The 18,665-nt window shown below is 41.8% G+C and overlaps 1 protein-coding gene across 6 annotated transcripts in view; it reads right to left on the bottom strand.

The window, feature by feature from the left end:
- Positions 1-18,665, bottom strand: part of LOC146565950 (transcription factor COE1) — a 92,049-nt gene that overhangs the window by 19,500 nt on the left and 53,884 nt on the right. For all 6 annotated transcript variants that reach the window (XM_085289401.1, XM_085289397.1, XM_085289400.1 and 3 more), the window contains exons 7-10: positions 15,318-15,399; positions 13,652-13,793; positions 12,259-12,392; positions 8,406-8,532 (exon numbers count right to left, since the gene is read on the bottom strand). In XM_085289401.1, coding sequence (XP_085145527.1) covers positions 8,406-8,532; positions 12,259-12,392; positions 13,652-13,793; positions 15,318-15,399 — 485 coding nt within the window. The remainder of the gene's footprint in view (positions 1-8,405; positions 8,533-12,258; positions 12,393-13,651; positions 13,794-15,317; positions 15,400-18,665) is intronic.

Below are 18,665 nucleotides of genomic sequence, written 5' to 3' on the forward strand. Positions count from 1 at the left end.
TGACATCATGCTGCACTTGTGGGTGTAGCTGGAAAGTTTTCTGACATAAACCCATAACTCAATAACTGGGAGTTTAAATCTTTCAACTTTGCACCTGCATTGAGTGTTTATTCAGCCAATCAGTGGCTACAGAAACAAGCTGTGGACACAACTCTAAATCACTACCTGTTAAATTCATGCTGCAAGCTTGTCAGCACAAAGTGACACTTTACACATTATATTTGTGTCCATCTAAATCCATCTTTCAGGCTAGACCTCCACCAACTCCTGCTGGATATTACAGGCTCACTCTAATATGTCCATCACTTAGCTGCTAACAGGAGGGGAAAGCACTTTATGGCTCTTTATTACCTTCAAATTTCACGACTGGATCTTACCACTACTGTACGGAGGAGGAGGATGCTTTTTTCAGATTTCAGGTTTTTTTTGGTGCAGGAGTCTCTTTGGAACTGATTCAACCAAGCGACAGCCAACGACCTCCATCAACCCTCACCAACAAGTCAGGGAAAACAGATTTTTATCCCTAGCTACTGGAGGCTAAAAGGGGTGCCCCAACTAGTCTTTAGGCCTTAGACTTGGTTTGCTAAAAATAAAATACTCATCTGGTAAAGGCAGACCTAATTCATTTTAGCCCTCAGATAGATATTGTGGGTCTCTGTAGCTACTTGCTTCTGTATATGTTCCTGAAGGGAGTCTCAGAGACAGGTAGTATTTATCTATTTTACTCTAAATTATGTGATAGACATGCAAGTCATGTAACTCATATCTTAATATAAAAACACAGATTGCATCCTTTAAAAAGCACTTTACCACAATCCCAAAGGCTTCCTGTCACAACAACAACAATATTGTAGCTTCTTTACCACATTTTTTTTATAGGCTACACATGTATGATAAGATTTTCCATCAGCCTTTCACTTCTTGTTCCACCATCTGCTGTTTCTAGAAATGTCAGCTTTGCTTTTTTCCATGTGCTTTTAACCACTTTTACGGTCTGAAGCAATTTTGCTGATTTGCAGCAAAATCCCACTGGTGTCATATATTGTAAAATGTACAACTAGGGACTGGTCATGAACCTTGAGAGATAAAAACAGAGCTCACTCTCACCTCTTGCTTTAAGTCATCAGGAAGATGACTTTCCTACAAGATTTACATTTAGCAGAATATGTCTGTGTGTTTCTTGGGGGCAAAGTCAGACAATAAACTCATATTTGTGTAAATTAATGGTGATTTACGATAAACCAAAAATTCAAAGGCCTTCCCATTCATCGCCTCAACCTCCTAGTAGTTCAGCGGATAAATGATAAGTCAAAAGATGCTATCCTTTTCTCAAAAACAACAAGTTAGAGTAGCACCTTTAATGCTCTTGTTGCCGGTGCTCAGCCTGAGCGCGCATAAACAGACAGAATCACAACATCTATGGCAATCAGCACGGGGAGATCTCACTAGAGAGGAGAGAGGATGACATCTCATTTTGTGACATTTTGTTCCCAAGGAACATGCTGGTATCAAGAAGCGTTTTTTTGGGGGGTTTTTCTGGCAAAACTGGGTTGGAAAATAATGAACCTGCTCAGCATGAGCCAACAGAAGCCTGGAAGTTAGAGATGAGGGCTTGTGACTGAGAGGTCGGCAGTTCAAAATCGGGCTGGGAAACTGTAACTGAGAAAAATACATCTCTCAGCAACTACTGTGGATATTCTCCCGAAGCAGAACGCTGTTAAATGTTGAATGCTTGACTTCAGATTTTAAATTTATAAAACTTGAAGAAAGCCTAGCTGTTAAGAAAACGTGATGAATTAAAGCTGAATTGTGTTTCTTCAGATGCATGTAAGAGAACAAAAACAGGCCAAACAGACCTGTTTCTTTTATGCCTTTATTCTACACTCTGGGCATCACATGGGACTATAACGTCACTGAGTAGCAACATCAAATTCAAGTTTAAGATCACCGGTCACTTTATCAGACACACTAATATCAGGTATGACTCCCTTGTGTCTTCTGAACTGCTTTAAGTCTTCACGGCACAGATTTAACAAGGTGCTGGAAACATTTCTGAGAGATTTTGGTCCATATTGACATGACAGCATCAAACAGTTGCTGCAGTTTCATCCATGATTTCAATCTCCCTGTTCCATCACATCCCAAAGGTGTTTTACTGGATTGAAATCTGTTGACCGTGAATGCCATTTGAGTACAGTCAACTTATTATTATATTCAAGAAAGTAGTTTGAGATGTTTTGAACTTTGCAACATGGCGTGCTATTGTGCAAAGAAAAAGCCATCTGAAGATGGGTACACTGTGGTCATAAAGGGATGGACATGAGGCTGTGACAATGCTCAGTTGTCATAGTGTCCCCTAAGCCTTTACATTACCACAGCTGCCATGAACAGCTAAACTTCAGCAGGTCGTCTTGACCACATCTACAATCCTTAAGGCATTAAGGTGCTTCCATGTGTTTGGCTGATCAGATATTTACTTTAATGAGCAATTGAACATATGTCCCTGATGGCAGTGAGTATATTTCTGCACCACTATTTGAGACATCTACAGTTGCCTTGCATAGTTTTAGCTTTATTTATTAAGGTTTTACCTCTGCAGAGCTACATAAATATAATCTACAATAAATACATACATACCTTAAAACATAAGCATTAACTCTGGGGAGGCGGCCCAGTCTAACTGATATTACACTGCCATTATTAATGGTAGCAGACCTGATAGAGTGCAGGCGGTTAATGCAAATATGTGCAGAGATGGATAAACCTGGTGCAGTCGCTAATGGTGTCAAAAGCACTTGTATGATAATAACACTGCAGGTGTATAATCTAAAGGATTTTAAAGAGCGTTTAGTGTTCACTTTAATGTCCCAATTACAGCCCTCTGCAGTCTTTACACAATCAATATGTCACTCAAGTAGAGACATGAAAGCTCTGTCAGTCAGGATGACGGCTTTAAAGGATTTTCTGTGTTTATTTATATGTGCTGAACATGTGTCTTCACCCCATTTTTCGACCCATGTATGCTTAAGTTGAGTTAAAGAATAAGTGTAGAAAAAAAGACAAAGACAAATGGACACATGAATGGATGCACAGTAGGTGTGGGCTGCAGAGGGTGTGTCTGCACGTGTGTGATGTCCAAGTGTGCAGCTGCAGTGATATCGGGTACTTTCCACATCCAGCACTATTAAATTAGTTGCAGCTGAATATCTTGTGTTGTTTTCTAGTTTCTGTGTGTGTGTGTGTGTGTGTGTGTGTTTTAGATATATGTCTGTTTTATTATCACATCACACCCAAGTTTCTGGTTTCTGTTATGTCCTGAACCGCAATTTGTTAGCAAGATAACTTCATAAATTGCAGAGCTATAAAAACACCAGATGTTAAACTGTCATGGACAGTACTTCTCCCTGCTCCAAGGAAAGTTTTTGGACAAATTATGATTTTTAAGATCCACATAGGATAATTATGTGAACATGATGGAGTGGTCTGGAAGGAAGTAGGTCAAGGAGGAGCAGAAGAGCAAGAAGAAATGAAAGCAGAAAAGAATAGAATCAGGTGAGAGGTGGCGAAAGGAGTGAAGAGAGCTTGTGTTCAAGCAATAAAAACAAACAAAGCCGAAAACTAAACTTAGTCATAGTTGAGAAAAACAAAAATTAGAAAAACAGCTGCCTAACAGTCAGCGGGATATCAACTGCCAAAATTAACTGCCAGTGTCAGATCCACGCTCCCTGTACATCTCTAGAGACGATGCCAACTGTAATATCACACACACACACACACACACACACACACACACACACACACACACACACACACACACACACACACACACACACATTCATGTACAAATATACAAAAGCATGACTTTGAGCGGTTTCAGTACCTTAGGCCTCAAGTATCTCCAACTGACTCTTTATTAATAGAACTAAATGTTTTTTTAAGGTGGGAATGTTTGCGTATTTATGGATTTGCGTAGTTACATGTACAGTTTGTGTGAATTTTGAAGCAAAAAGTTCAGGTTTCCCAAAAGATTTAGCAGTTTCTTAATGCACAGAAGCAACAACATCAAATCAAATCAAATCAAATCACTTTTATTGTCACATCACATGTGCAGGTACATTGGTACAGCACATGTGAGTGAAATTCTTGTGTGCGAGCTTCACAAGCAACAGAGTTGTGCAAAATACAATAATGATCACCCAACAGAACTCACTCCAGTGGTTACACATCAGCTATAAAAGGCATTAGTAGTATCAGATTAGGTTCACTTACCATAGAAATGCTGACAACTACAATCAGTTGGGGGGTCTCCAGATGCCAGTTTTGACATAAGGACATAGAGTACAGTGGTGTGAAAAAGTATTTGCCTCCTTCATGGCTTCTTAGTTTTTTGCATATTTTTCACACTTACTGGGTAACTGGGTAAATGCAAAATGACGTTTTTAAATGATGATTTCACTTATTAAGGGAAAAAAGTTATCCAAGCTTACCTGTCCCTGTGTGAAAACATAACTGCCCCTTAAGGCTATTAATTGGTTGTGCCAACCTTAGCAACAAGAACTGCAATCAAATGTTTGCAAAAACTGGCAATGAGTGTTTCAAGTTGCTGTGGAGGGGTTTTGGCCCGCTCTTCTTAACAGAATTGTTTTAATTCATCCACACTCAAAGATATCCGAGTAGGAATGACCTGTTTAAGGTCAGACCACAGCACTAGATTTAAGTCCAGGCTTTGACTAAGCCACTGCAGAACCTTTATTTAGTTTTTTGAGGTGTTCAGAGGCGGACTTGCTGGTGGGTATCAGATTATTGTCCTGCTGTGTAATGTAAGTGTGTTTCAGTTTAAGGGCAAGAACTGATGGCCAGACATTCACCTTCAGGGTTTTTTGGTAGAGCAGAATTCATGGTTCCATCTTTTATGGCAAGTCTTCTACACCCTGAAGCAAGTGAGACCTGCAGGTCTTTAGATGTTTTTTTAGGTTCTTTTGTGACCTCCTGGATAAGTTGTTGATGCGCTCTTGGAGTGACTTCGGCAGGCCGGCCACTCCTGGGAAGTTTCATCGTTCCAAGTTTTCTCCATTTGTGGATAATGGCTCTGACTGGAGTCCCAAAGACTTAGAACTCGCTAGTAACCCTTTCCAGACTAATACATGCCACTGACTTTGTTTCTCAGTTGTTTCTTTACATTGTTGCATGATGTGTTGGTCTTTGAGAGGAGATCACCTTTCGGCGCTTTTCCCTTTCTGCTTGGTTTATTATTTGTTTAATGTTCAAATTTGTCAACAATATCTGAAAATGTGATAAATATGCAAAAAGGAATCAGGAAGGGGGCAAATACATTTCATAGCACCGTGTTAATCCAATGATATGAGTTGTGTCAATGATGAGTCTAAAAAAAGATAAACAGCTTCAAGACGGTGGACGATTTGGTGACACTGAAGCTTGAACCTGTTTCATCTCGACAAATCCTGCCACCCTTCTGCCTGTGAAATCATCACTGCATGACTCCCTCCTCTCCCCTCCTCCTACTCTCTTCCGCTTCACCTCCTTCCTTTTTTCTTAACTACACCTTCTGCCACTTTTATCCGTCCATCCATTCTTCCACCGCCCCTCCATCCTCCAGCCTAGTTCTTCCTCCAGAGTCCAGAGCTGCCATCAGATCAATACTCATTGAAGTTTCATGAGGACAGGCCATCCACTCCTGTTTCACAATAAAATGTGAACAGAGGAGGGAGACAGAAGAGAAGACGTGGGGGTGGTGTATGTCTAGGATTTCTCATGTGCATTTATTGTAAAATGGCGATGTTTTTCTAGTTATCTTTGGGTGGTGTTGAAACAAAAGAATGTGCAGAAAGAGGAAAAACAATGGGGTAAAGAGCAGGAGGGGAGGGAAGCGAGTGAAATTGGGTGGGTGAAAGGACAGAGGGGACTGATGTAAAAGGAGAAAAAGAAGAAGAAAAGGAGGAGGAGAAGAGGAGGTGTGGTGATATTGATTCTCTGGCCAGCCAGCAGTTCAATACCACTGAATTATTGCTTCATTCTTCTCCTTATGAGATGAGATCTCTTTCTCCCGAGCTCGTCTTCTCTCTGTGACTTTCCGTGTGTTTGTATATGTGTCTATGTACGATGAGTGTATCTGCATGTGTGTATCAGTATATGTGATCCACTTATGAGCGGATCGATACTTTACAATCTGGTTTTAAAAATCCACCTTTCTTCCTATGCACCCCCCCCCCCCCCCCTTTTTATGCATCTCCAGCTTTCTGTTTTTAATCTCTCTATTTCTCACTTCTCCCGTCTCCAAGCGAGGTTGTTTGGAAAAGTGAAGAAAAAAAGTGTAAAATTGTCACCATTTTTCAAATTTCTCTAAAAGTTTCTGAGCTTTCTGAGTTTTTTTTTCTTCAGCTGTTGATAATAAATCAGCTCTTTATACGAGTGTGTGTCCACACATGCGTTCATAATGCCAGCATTTATTGATTGTCACTTTGTACCTTTGTGTGTTTATAGTTTATGGTGTGTGATGTCGAGAATGTTAATTTTTCCCATCGGGCAGATGAGGCAGCCATACGGCACCATGTGTGCATGTAGGGTGTGTGTGTGTGTGTTTGTATGTGTGTGCGTGTGTTTGTATGTGTGTGCGTGTGTTTGTATGTGTGTGCGTGTGTGTGTGTGTATACATATGTGGTAGACCATCTGTTTACCAGACTAGTCACCATCTTTCCCTCATATCACTCTGATTTACAATTACTTTAAACTCCTGCCCCTGTTTGAAAGTGTGTGTGGTAAGTTGTGTAAGACATGACCCCATGTAAGTGTGGCTTTGCGTGCGTTTTTACGTGTGGTGTGTGCGTGCGCGTTTTTTTGCACATGTGTGCTCGTGAGTATGTTTAATTGCGCAGCCCTTACACCCAGAGGCAACCACAGCTTAAGCGCTGAAAAACCACCACAGCCAATCAGCTTTCACCACCCTGACCTTTCACCAGTGACTTCTAGCAAGGAGTCAACCTCGAGGCGGGATCAGGCAACCGCACTAACGGATCGCGTTTCCTGGGTCACATGTTGAAGCCATTAGCCAATCGCAAGGTCACGAGTGGGTCATCTGCGCCCAATAGGAGCAGCAGTTAGATGCCAGACGGACCAATTACCAGCCGGCTAGCCTCAGGGTCACAAAGATGTTGCGTCTGAAGAACACTGAAGCAAGCTGGAGATATTTTACAAAGGAACTACCTTTAAAAGAAACTCACATCGCCTGACATTTTACTCCTCAAAATTTTGTACAGCCATCATCTAACAAAATCCTGATTGTGGGTCTGCCATTTAAGCTTATAATTGCTGCTTTTTTTTTGTGGTGATAGCTGCGATTTCACACAGAAGCCCATTTTTCTTAAATTGTACAATCCCGACTGGTTTAAAGCAGTGAAGTGCTTGCATTTGTCCTTCCTTTTTCAGTTACTTCCCTAATACTGTTCTTCCTCTATGACTTTTTGTTGGGCATTATCATGGAATACACATCGAGCTTAATTTAATCAAATAAAGCACGCAAAGCTGAAATGCAGACTTCATCACTTTCTTCTCACCTCTTGAGCAGGAAATATTAGAAATTTTATGTACTTGTCCCCAAGAGTAAAACTCACATTTATTCATTGTAAGTTTTTTTTCCATCTTCATTGATCATGTTTAAATCCTCCTGTAATGTTGGCGTCATTAAATGTCTCAAGACTCCAAGAATTTCTATGGCAGCTACAATTCCCCCCCCTGTCTGTGAATCTGTGAATGACGTCATCGTTATGGTGTGATGGAGCCATGTTGAGCGGATCAATACCAGACATCACATCACCTCCATCCATTTCCACATGTATGTGCAAAGTAACACACACACGCATGCTTTCTCTCCTTTTCCTGCACTACTCCGTTTAGCAGGAAAATGCTCACTCAAAGTCAACAATCTGGTCAGAAACGTGTGTGTTTGTGTGTGTGCGTTTAATGTGCGTTAGTAAACTGGGTGTTCTGGATGATTTCACTAATAGTTTCAGTATGGAGGGCTATAAAGAGCAGACTGTTTAATTGTAGCTGGTTTTAACGAGCCTCTGATTATGGCAACATTCTAACGAGTGTGGGTCGTTAATGTTGACTAATCTACAGTCATTAGTTCAACACTGTCTGGCCTGAGAGTGAACTACAACTCATAGATGTTATTCACACACACACACACACGCACATTCAGACACAGTCTCTCTGAAACATGTACAAACACACAAATGCACATACAAAAGCTTATATATGCAAACACACCTTTTCACTAACCTACAATGACAAATTAGACAGTTTTCATATTAGAAGAAGAAAAACATATTTTAATTAAGACAATACAGTAAATTGTATGTGTGTGTAACTGTGTTCTTTGAACCTACCTGTGTATATGAACCTCCCTGGTGTGCCTTTGCAGAACTGTTTAGACTTGTAAGACAGAGTGACCTCTACAACCCCAGGGATGTGTCTGGGAGGCGTCTGCACCCGGATGGCATGTGGTGTAATCAGCTAGAAAAGCAAGGAACAGAGTACCAAGAGTCAAATCACCCGAAGAATCAAGAAGAATGAAGTATTAAACATCGGGACACCACAGCACCTTTAGTTCTTAATGTTGTGCAGCTAGGTTTTCTCTATTCATGAAAAATATCTCCACTGATAAAAAAAAAAAAAGATGTTTCCTTTAAATCTAGTAATTCAGTCGCAGATTTAAATAAACCTGCATACTGAAGCTTTGCTCTAAACTTTATTTTAGTTGTTGGGTTGGAGATTGATCGCTTGTTAATGATGTGAAATTGATCTCTAGCTGACCTGGTTTTATATTTGAATTTAATGCATTTTTGCATTAGTCTGAATTTGAAGGTGGCATTTGGAGCAAAACCACTGATTCCTTTTTTCATTATTAGCTAAGATTTAAAATGAGTCATAGAGTCGTCATCAGCAAGTGTGAGCACCTCTATAAAAGCAGAGGTTTTGGCAGGTTTACTGGTCCGGAGCGTTCAGGTGTGTGTTAACACAATGCCACAATCTTGCCAGGAGTGGTCTCAGCAAAGTCACCCCAAGGTCAGACCATGCAATGCTTGGGAAATTGTGAAAGTGCGCCCAAGACTCTACAGCCCTCAGTTAGCATGTTAAATGTTGAAGTTCACAACAACATGATCAGAAAAACACACAGAAAAAGAAATAAAAAGTGTGGCTTGTTTGCCTCTTTCTAAAAGCCTCTGTCTAAAAAGAACATGGCAACATGGCTTAGGTTTACAAAGTTGCATCTGAACAAACCACAAGACTTCTGGAACAATGTCCCTTAGACCGACAAGACCATAATGGAGATGTTTGGCCATAATGCAGAAATACCAACTGTCAAACACAGTAGTGCAGGGGTGATGACTTGGGCTTTTCTTGCAGCCACAGGACCTGGACACCTTACAATCATTGAGTCGACCACGAACTCCTCTGTATACCAAACGTTCTAGAGCAGCGGTCCCCAATCCCCGGGCCTCAGACCGGTACCGGTCCGTGAGTCGCTTGGTACCGGGCCGCGAGAGTTGAGGCTCAGGTGTGAAATGTATGGTTTTCAGGGTTTTTATCGGTTTTCAGCGTTATTTTGTTATCGTTTTTATCGTTAACTCGGTTTTCCTTGGTCTTTTCACGTGTGTTATGAATAAATCTTCTTTTTTCGGTACCGGTACTAGTTTTATTTTGTTGTATTTATCCGCGACACCTTAAAGGCCGGTCCGTGAAAATATTGTCGGGCATAAACCAGTCCGTGGCGCAAAAAAGGTTGGGGACCGCTGTTCTAGAGTAAGATGTGGGGACATTCGTCCAACAGCTAAGTTTTGGCCCAGTTGGGTCATGCAACAGAACAATGATGGGGGTGGCAAAATGGTGCATTAGTTATGTCTGTGAAGGTTCTCAGTCATCCACGTCATCGTAGTCAAAGGAGCTTGCAAAGAAAAGCGTCTGGACTTCTTTAAGTAGCTTGAAGACGTTTCACCTCTCATCCGAGAAGCTTCTTCAGTTCTAAGGTCAAATGGTGGGGAGTCCCAGATATAACCTAGTGGGAGTTTCCCCTCACAGAGGGACAAAAGGACCCCCTGATGATCCTCTAATCGCCTGAGCCAAGGTGTGAAACTGGGTGTGGGTCCCAATCAGCCAGAGTTTCGGGTGTGTTCATTGTGAATCCTGGCCTCACCTTATCATGCGAATTCCTGAGGTCAGATGGCCCAGGATGTGAGTGGGCGTTAAGGCGTCTGGGAAGGGATCTCAAAACTGGATTATAGATGGCAGACAGTTGGTGTCGTAAACCCCTGCCTCTGTTCAAAGATGGTCGCTCACAGTGGACATAGATGGCTTCTTTCACTCCTCTTTCAAACCATCTGTCCTCTCTGTCCAAAATGTGAACATTGGCATCCTCGAAAGAGTGTCCTTTATCCTTAAGATGCAGATGGACTGCTGAGTCTTGTCCTGTGGAGGTGGCTCTTCTGTGTTGTGCCATGCGCTTGTGAAGTGGTGCATTAGTTAGCACCCTCACTTCACAGCAAGAAAGGCTTGGATTTGAATGCACATGATGTGGCCTTTCCATGTGGAGTTTGCATACTCTGGGTTTTCCCACAGTCCAAAGACATGCATGTTACATAAACGGGTGATTCTAAACCAGGGGTGGGCAATTCCAGGCCTCGAAGGCCGGTGTCCTGCAAGTTTTAGATCTCACCTTGGGTGAACACACCTGAATCACATGATTAGTTTGTTACCAGGCCTCTGGAGCACTTCAGGACATGTCGAGGAGCTAATTTAGCCATTTAAATCAGCTGTGTTGGTTCAAGGACACATCTAAAACCTGCAGGGACACCGGCCCTCGAGGCCTGGAGTTGCCCACCCCTGTTCTAAACCGTCCGTAGCTGTGAATGTGAGTGTGATTTATTGCCTGTCTCTTTGTGTATAGCTTGTGGTAGACTGGCGACCTGTCCAAGGTGTAACCCACCTATCGCCCACTGACAGCTGGGATCTGTTCCAGTAGAAGACGATGGACAGAACAACGGTGCTGAAATGGCCCTAGTCAAAGTGCAGACCTCAACTCGGTTCAAATGCTGTGGTGAGACCTTAATGGAGCTGTGACATGAACTAATTGTGGTAAACCTCAATAAATGACGATGACAGAATTGCTCCACAATGATGACAGTATGTTACATGACTTAGTTTGAAATGGACCACAAGTTTAGGGTAAATAAAAAGAAAATAGAAATGAACTAAATCCTGACCTTCCAGCATCTCTGTTTATACCAGGAGGAAGATAAATCATTGTTTTTGAGCCATATTCGAGACACACTTGAACCAGTTATAACATATTTATGGATGATTTTCAAAATATCTGTTAAGGGTTTTGAAAAAAAAGTAGACAGGATGGAGAGATACAGACAAACCCCACTTGGCAAACATGTAATGACTTTCCACCGACGGACCTTTTGCAAACTGTGTTTTCTTGCTTCGAAATCAATAATCAGGTTGAGTGCAAATGAAGCATTTGGTTGGCTAAAATCCATTCGAAGGATGGAATGAGGAACGCCAAGAGAGCTGAGTCAGTTTGAACTGAACTGAGACTCTGTACACATGTTAGTGAGTGTAAGTGTGGCTCTCAACACTGTAAACAAACCCCTCAGCTCTTAACACAGACACACAAACACCCATCCATGTTTGCCAGTGTGTGTGTACACACACACACACACACACACGCACACACACACACACACAGAAACACTGTCGCTGTTGTTGTTGGAAAAGAGCCACGGTCGCTCGGCACACACGGTGAGTGGAGTCAAAAGACAAATAAACATTCAGTCGAGGAGTGGAGCTGGGGAAAAGTATGATAGTGAGCTGTATGTGTGTGTGTGAGAGAGAGGGAGTGTTTTTGTGAGCATTAAGCTGATGGCTATCAAAATCTGCTGATTTGATCAGTATTCCAGAGAGAAAGAGACAGAGGGAGTGTGGGTGAGGAAGGTAGTGAGGGGCGGTGGTCGCTCGTTGGTGGGGACTCATTAGAGAGCCAAACCTCATTTAGACAAACATTAACACACATACACACACACGTACACACAAACATGCACTTGATCACGCACAGTTAAGAGCCTGACCATGACGAAAAGTGTGTTTTCATATTGAATTACTTCCAAAGCTCCGAAGGCAAAAACACACAGTTGAGGGGTTGAAACAACACTGGGGCAGGACGGCTGGTAAACTGACCTCACTCCAAACCAGCATGGTACCGAAGATTACTTGGAGACCGTCGAAGAAATTGTCTCCTATGATGATGACAGTAGCACCTCCCGTAGTCCAGCCCTCACTGGGACTAATGGCTTTAATGCAGGGCGCTGCTCCTGGAGCATATAGATGAGAGCATGATTAGATCCATGAGTAAAAGGGTGAAAAAAAAAGAATTAGGTACTTTTGGTATTTAACATGCATCTACAATAAACTGCAGCTGAAAAAGACATGAAATATTAACTATATTACTATTGTAAAAAAACACAAATCAGTCTGCAAACTGGAGGGGAAATCTGGCTTGAAGCGTTTTCATCCCTGTTGCATCTGCACCTCATAATTCATCCTGCTGCACCCGCGGATTCTGGCTGTGTTCCAGATCATCACACTTATTCACTGAAAACACTGCAGATTCAAAGACTGAGTCCTTTTTCAATGGGTCCTTGTGCAAAAAAGAAGGGTTTCCCCTTGTAAATAATTCTGCTGAGTAAAATGATAAACACAGGAAACGAGTGCTGAAGTATCAAGTAAAGTCTTTGGGTTCTCTTCACTTCAGTTTCAACCATTATTTATGTTTCTGAGAAGTGTTTGAGTGGGAAAGAATAGACTGTCATAATAATAGAATTTAACCAAAATTTTAAAAGAAATCACTGAAAGCTCTGAACCAACAGCAGTTAGTTTACTATTTACTCCTGGTAAAAAAGAGATTTATTTAAATGACTTGTACAAAAAACCCCAAAAACAGAAGCTCACTTCTTGTTTCACTGTGTAATTTTCCATTATCGTTGATTGAAGGTAGTTTAAAAGCATCATTTGGACGCAATCTGTATTGGTGTGTTTACAGTTTGTTGATCCCAAAGCTTGACTGGCACGAGATTAGGACAGTTCATTTCTGAAACTAATGATCTTACATGGATAAAAGCACACACAGACGGTTTGGTGTGCATCACATGACTTCAAACATAATGGATACAGTCAGCTTATGTCACTTCAATATGACAGAGTATTGTGTGTTTAAGCTCATGTGATCTAATCCTATATCATAACAACAAAAACCCGTCTGTCAAAAACCAGCTCTCATCTCAGTGTAAGTGTTTGTGTGTGATTATCAGTATGCAGCTGAATTACAACAACACCCCTTAGTCTGGGTTTGAGTATGAAAAAAAGCATAATGATATTAGACCGATACACACACACTGACACACACAGAAAGCACCACACCATGCAATGTGTGTGTGTAGTGAGTTGGATTAGCCAGATGGAGGGGCAGGAATCACCTGATAGGATTAAACCATCAACCATCTGGTGGCCATGCTGCTTATGCTCTCAGACACACACACACACGTGCTTGCATGCATGCACACACACTCCTTACCGTGTTCTAGGTAAGACGGCGTCCCCTCCACAGGATCGAGCCTGCGGGCCCGTCGACCGTGTTTGGAGTTGTTGTGAACGAACATGTTATCAGAGACCGACAGGACGTGTCCCTCCACGCTCACTGTCGTTGATACGACCACCTGGAGAGAGGTAAGGGGGTGAGTGGGTGGACAATTGAGAAAATAAGGTGATTAACAAGGAGAGGATTGGGGAACAAGGTGGAAAAGGTGGACATAAAAAATGGGTAGGGGTGGGAAAGGAGGTAGGCAGGGAGGGAGGGAGGGAGCGGGGAAAGAGAAAGAAAAGAAAAAGAAAAAAGAAAAGAAAAAATGAGGAATTATAAAGTCGGGGGTCGAGGGATCATCGCAGGGAGGAGTTAAAAGCATGAAACTGTGAAAAGCTCTTTAAATGTAACCTGTTATCACTGCTATTACCAGCACCCTCAACACACACTAAGTCACTGTACACTCTGTGTGTGTGTGTGTGTGTGTCCTCCTCTGTCCAATAGTTCCTGATGGGTCCGGCCCTTAATTATCTCCCAGGGAAACAGAGCTGTCTTTTCTGGTTCCACTACAATAGAGCTGCACAATTAGAGGCACAGATACCGTCACACACTTGGTGCTGGATGACTCTCTCCATCCCATCTCACTCTCACACACACAAGTCTGTACACAAGAGAGCACGCCACACACACACACACACACACACACACACGCACGCACGCACGCACGCACGCACGCACGCACGCACACACACACACACACACACACACACACACACACACACACACACACACTCCCATACTCATGTGCCACGGTAATAAATCTATCAGTATCTCCTGGGCGTCCAGTTTCTCTATTCATGCTCAAGTGGTGTCTTCCTGATTGTGTTGTGGCCTTTAGATAAGGAAATAATACTGAGTGCACTGCCTGAAATCTTATTCACAACCTTCTTTCTTTCTCTCTTGATACAGTGTCACAGGCAATGCATTTGCGTGCTGTGTCTCTGTCACTCGTGGTCCCTCAGGTTTGCAGTATGCCGATGCATACTGGGAATGTTAGACTGATAATAAAAATGGGATTTTTCAGTTGCTTCTTCCATATTCTATTTATACACCCATTTTTCTCACTGCTTACCCAGCTTATGGTCCTGGGCAGCTGGAGCTATCCCAGCTGACACAGGGTGAGAGGTGGGGGACACCCTGGACCCCCATCTCTGTCCCAGCCTCACCTGTCAGACTGCATAATCTCTTTCTTTTTGGTTGCCATGATTATTTTTTTTAGCATCTTTCTTTTATCATTGCCAATTTGTGGCCTATCTCTCCCTCTCTCTTACACACACACACTGCTTGGCTCTCTTACCCTCTCCCCTCTATACCCCTGCATTGTGTGTATATTTATGCTCCAACTACTCAGGGTCAGGATCTCATGTTTCCTGTACAGGCGCTGATAGCTTATTTACTTACACAGAAACACACGCATACACACATTCCTGCGTATATGTGTTGCAGCAGCCATGCATTTGTGTCATTATGTGGTATGTCCACAGGAGACAAAGGGAAGGGCGAGAATGAGAGAAAAAAGACAGCGAGGTATAGAGAGAAGCCTCGACAAAAGAAAATGAGGAATGAATTACGAGAGTGAAGAAAATCTTGCGGTTTGTACCTGGAACCTCCTCATGTCTCTCGGGTTTCCTGCATTCTTCAAACAGTTCTGGTTGCACTTGAGGAAAAACTTGAGGAAAAATCTGTGGAGACAAAGAGGATAAGGCCATATTTGAGGTTAACAGCTTGACAATAGACCAGAGTGAAGACTGCTTTCCTCCAGAATGCGAGCTCAGGCCCAGTGCAGACACATCCACATAAACAGAGAGAGAAATTAATATTTCATACTGTGTGAAAGTCAAAATGAATTTCCTTGTGGAATTTGCTTGCAGATGTAAGGAACTTTTTTTGTTCCTAAATCCACAGCAGCTTCTTTGAAAAGTCCACAAAAAGACAGCGGATGAGCACATGAGAAGGGAAGTTTTATAGTATTGTAGCAAAACTGCAGAAACTACGTGACTGTGAGGAAATCATAAGTTTGACCTTAAGTTTTACACTTTTTGTGAATTTCGGCTCTCAAAATTCTAGCTACAGCCTTCCCGCTGTTTCTGTCTTTCCATAAGTCACGAAAAAGCATAAATCCAGTTAGTGTTAAAGATAATAAGCAACTGTATATTTCTGCAAAACTTAAGATTCAGGATCTACTTTCTTAACATTAACCCTGATGTCAAGCCATTAAAAAGTGGAGCTATGTTGACATTAGGTGTTTGAAATGGGACCATATGTCATGAATCTATATTACAGAATAAATCAAACACACAGATGGCCATCAACGGCAAACAAACACATCCAGGTTGTGTTTTGTTGTGAGCCAGCTGGCCAGCCTGGCAGAAGCAACAAGGCACACTTGCACAGAAAAACACAAACACCCACACATGTTCATGTTTGCATGTGTATTTGTGTTACATCTGTGCTCCTCACAGCTCAACAAAAGCAATACCCCATCACACAGCCTCAAACACAAAGAAGACCGCCACTTCCCTTCCTCTGCACTCATGCAAAACCTTTTACTTTGCAAATATATTTTGTGTTAATAAACAGCAGATGATTGTCTTCAGTTTCACTTTAATCCGGGAGGAATTTCTTTACAGAAACAAAGAAATGAGATCAAACAGCGTTACTAGCCTAGGATGAAAACCTAAAGCACCACATGAAAATTGTAACACAATCCAATACAATATTTTTTACATTAACCATATTTGCCATTTCAAAGGTCTACAGGACTATTTACACAAACTACAGCCCTCCAACACAAGATATTTAAAGATAAGATTGAAAAAGACACCTCTATATCTCAGAAAATTATTGAATATAATACTATACTATCCTATACTATAACTCCATTATAACATTAAGATTGCAGAGCTATTGCATTATGTTAGATTTCATGAAAATATGTCTGTATTATCTCCATTCCCTGGTGGCTGAGCCCGAAGCTCTGCTGTTCAAGAGGTGACAGCCCTTGAATTGGACCACCAGAACAAAGCAGAGGCATGAGCGTGCGCGTGCGTGTGCGCGCAAACATGTAGTCCACATGCGAGTGTGTGACGGTGCAGCACAGCCTAGTGGCAGGTCTGAGTGTAGAACTCTGCATTAACGAGCTCAAGCTTCATTAGAACACCGGCGCTGGGATTCTGCATACCTAATTATCTTGACCCTTAACCTCCGGGTGACAGCCTATCACAGCGGAGGACAGCCACGGTGACCCCTGCTGACCTCCCACTGTCTAGTCCTTCTCACAACACTAGCATAGCGTTAACATGAGCGCCTCAGCTGACCCTGTGCTGTAGATCTCTGTGTAAAGGAGGCGACTGGGAGGCTTACACACTTCCCCGCTCATCTGTCTGATATACTAAAAAAAACTAAAAAAAACCCGCAATAATTTACAAGTAAAAGACCTAAATTTCAAAGACTGAAAATAATATGGATTCAAACAAAAAAGAAACCCAATGGGAAAGAGAAAAAAATTCATCTTTATAGTGTAAAACTATAAGCATTTTATTAATGTAACTCTTGCAAATGATGCTGTAATTGAAACGTCTGCTTCTGGAAACGGTAATTTAAACATAATTTGCTTCTACAATGTTGTATAACATACATATAAGATAAAAAGTATAATAAAGGACAAAATATTAAAATAAAGACTGTGGAGTTGTTCAAAAGCACTGATCTGATGGAAGAGTATATAACGCAGATCTTACCAAGAATATCATCTCTACACATCTAGTTTTAATGCTGTCTTGGTTTTTAGTCAACACAAATATATAAGTGATATGAATTATTTATAAGTTTTTAAGAGTTTCAGACAATAGAAAAGCAGATACAATGAATTCGGGAGACACAACACAAGGTTGGATTCTCATAATCAAATGCATGTGTCTTACTCTGATAGTTAAAACAAACTGAATGGATTTTACATGCACTGTCACTGTGGTCTCATCTATAACCATAACCACAAACAACATTGTTTAAATTGCTTTAAATGTAAAAATAAACCTTGCTTTGACCTCAATGTTATCTCTGTGTAAAGTTTAGACACCATGAGTGATTTTCCCACTGCTGGTGTGAAGGGTATTACACTTTGCTACACGTATGCATCCAAGCTGGCAGTGAACTTTACAGTTCTGACTATGTGTCCCATCTCAATCAATGCATTTTCGTGCTCCATGTTTGACTTCCTCTTTTCTTTTTCTCGCTCTTGACATAATCTCTCATTCAAGCTGGCATTAGTCGAGAATAAATAACAAGGCAGGGTCTGTCGAATTAAGTTGATTTTATATATTAAATAAATTTATCGCGGACCTTACAGCCTTCTTTCGTAAGCGTATGTTTTTTCCTTAATGAATAAAACATAAGCAGGCTGTTGGGAACGATCAGAAGACTTCCAAGTATGAATATGGAACCATTTTATAAATGAGCCCTAGAAGTTCACTGAGGAAGGTGTGTATTCCTGGGGGTTTGGGCTTCTAGTCTACTCTTTCACTTTCCCACAGTGTCCAGCTCAATTCTGTCATCATTACTCAAGTTCAGTCATCTTCTTACCCAGCCTCTGTGAGCCAATCAGGCTGTTTCATATACTCTCCTGTCATTCTGCCTTTTAGACTCTTGCATCCTGCCTCCTCCATCTCCACCTCACACTGGTCGGTGAGAGAGCTGCCATCACCAGCAACTAGTCTCCACAGTGTCCTAACATACCTCCTATCATCCTGCCATTGCTGAGACTCTGCTATGTTATATGTCCCAGTTCATTAAATCGTTAGTAAACTGGGACTTAGCTGACTTTTGCAGCTGACTTTTACAACAAGCCGTTGGCGCACTTGTATGTTGCATCGATAAAATGGAAGGCAGAAATAAAACCTCAGCAAGGCACTCCTCTACAGCGCAACAGGACTCCTTTAGGTGCTCTGAG

This window comes from Mchenga conophoros, linkage group LG10 (assembly GCF_057382185.1).
Source record: "Mchenga conophoros isolate Kocher_MC1m ecotype Shallow Benthic linkage group LG10, M_conophoros_male_GT1.1, whole genome shotgun sequence".
NCBI lineage: Eukaryota > Metazoa > Chordata > Actinopteri > Cichliformes > Cichlidae > Mchenga > Mchenga conophoros.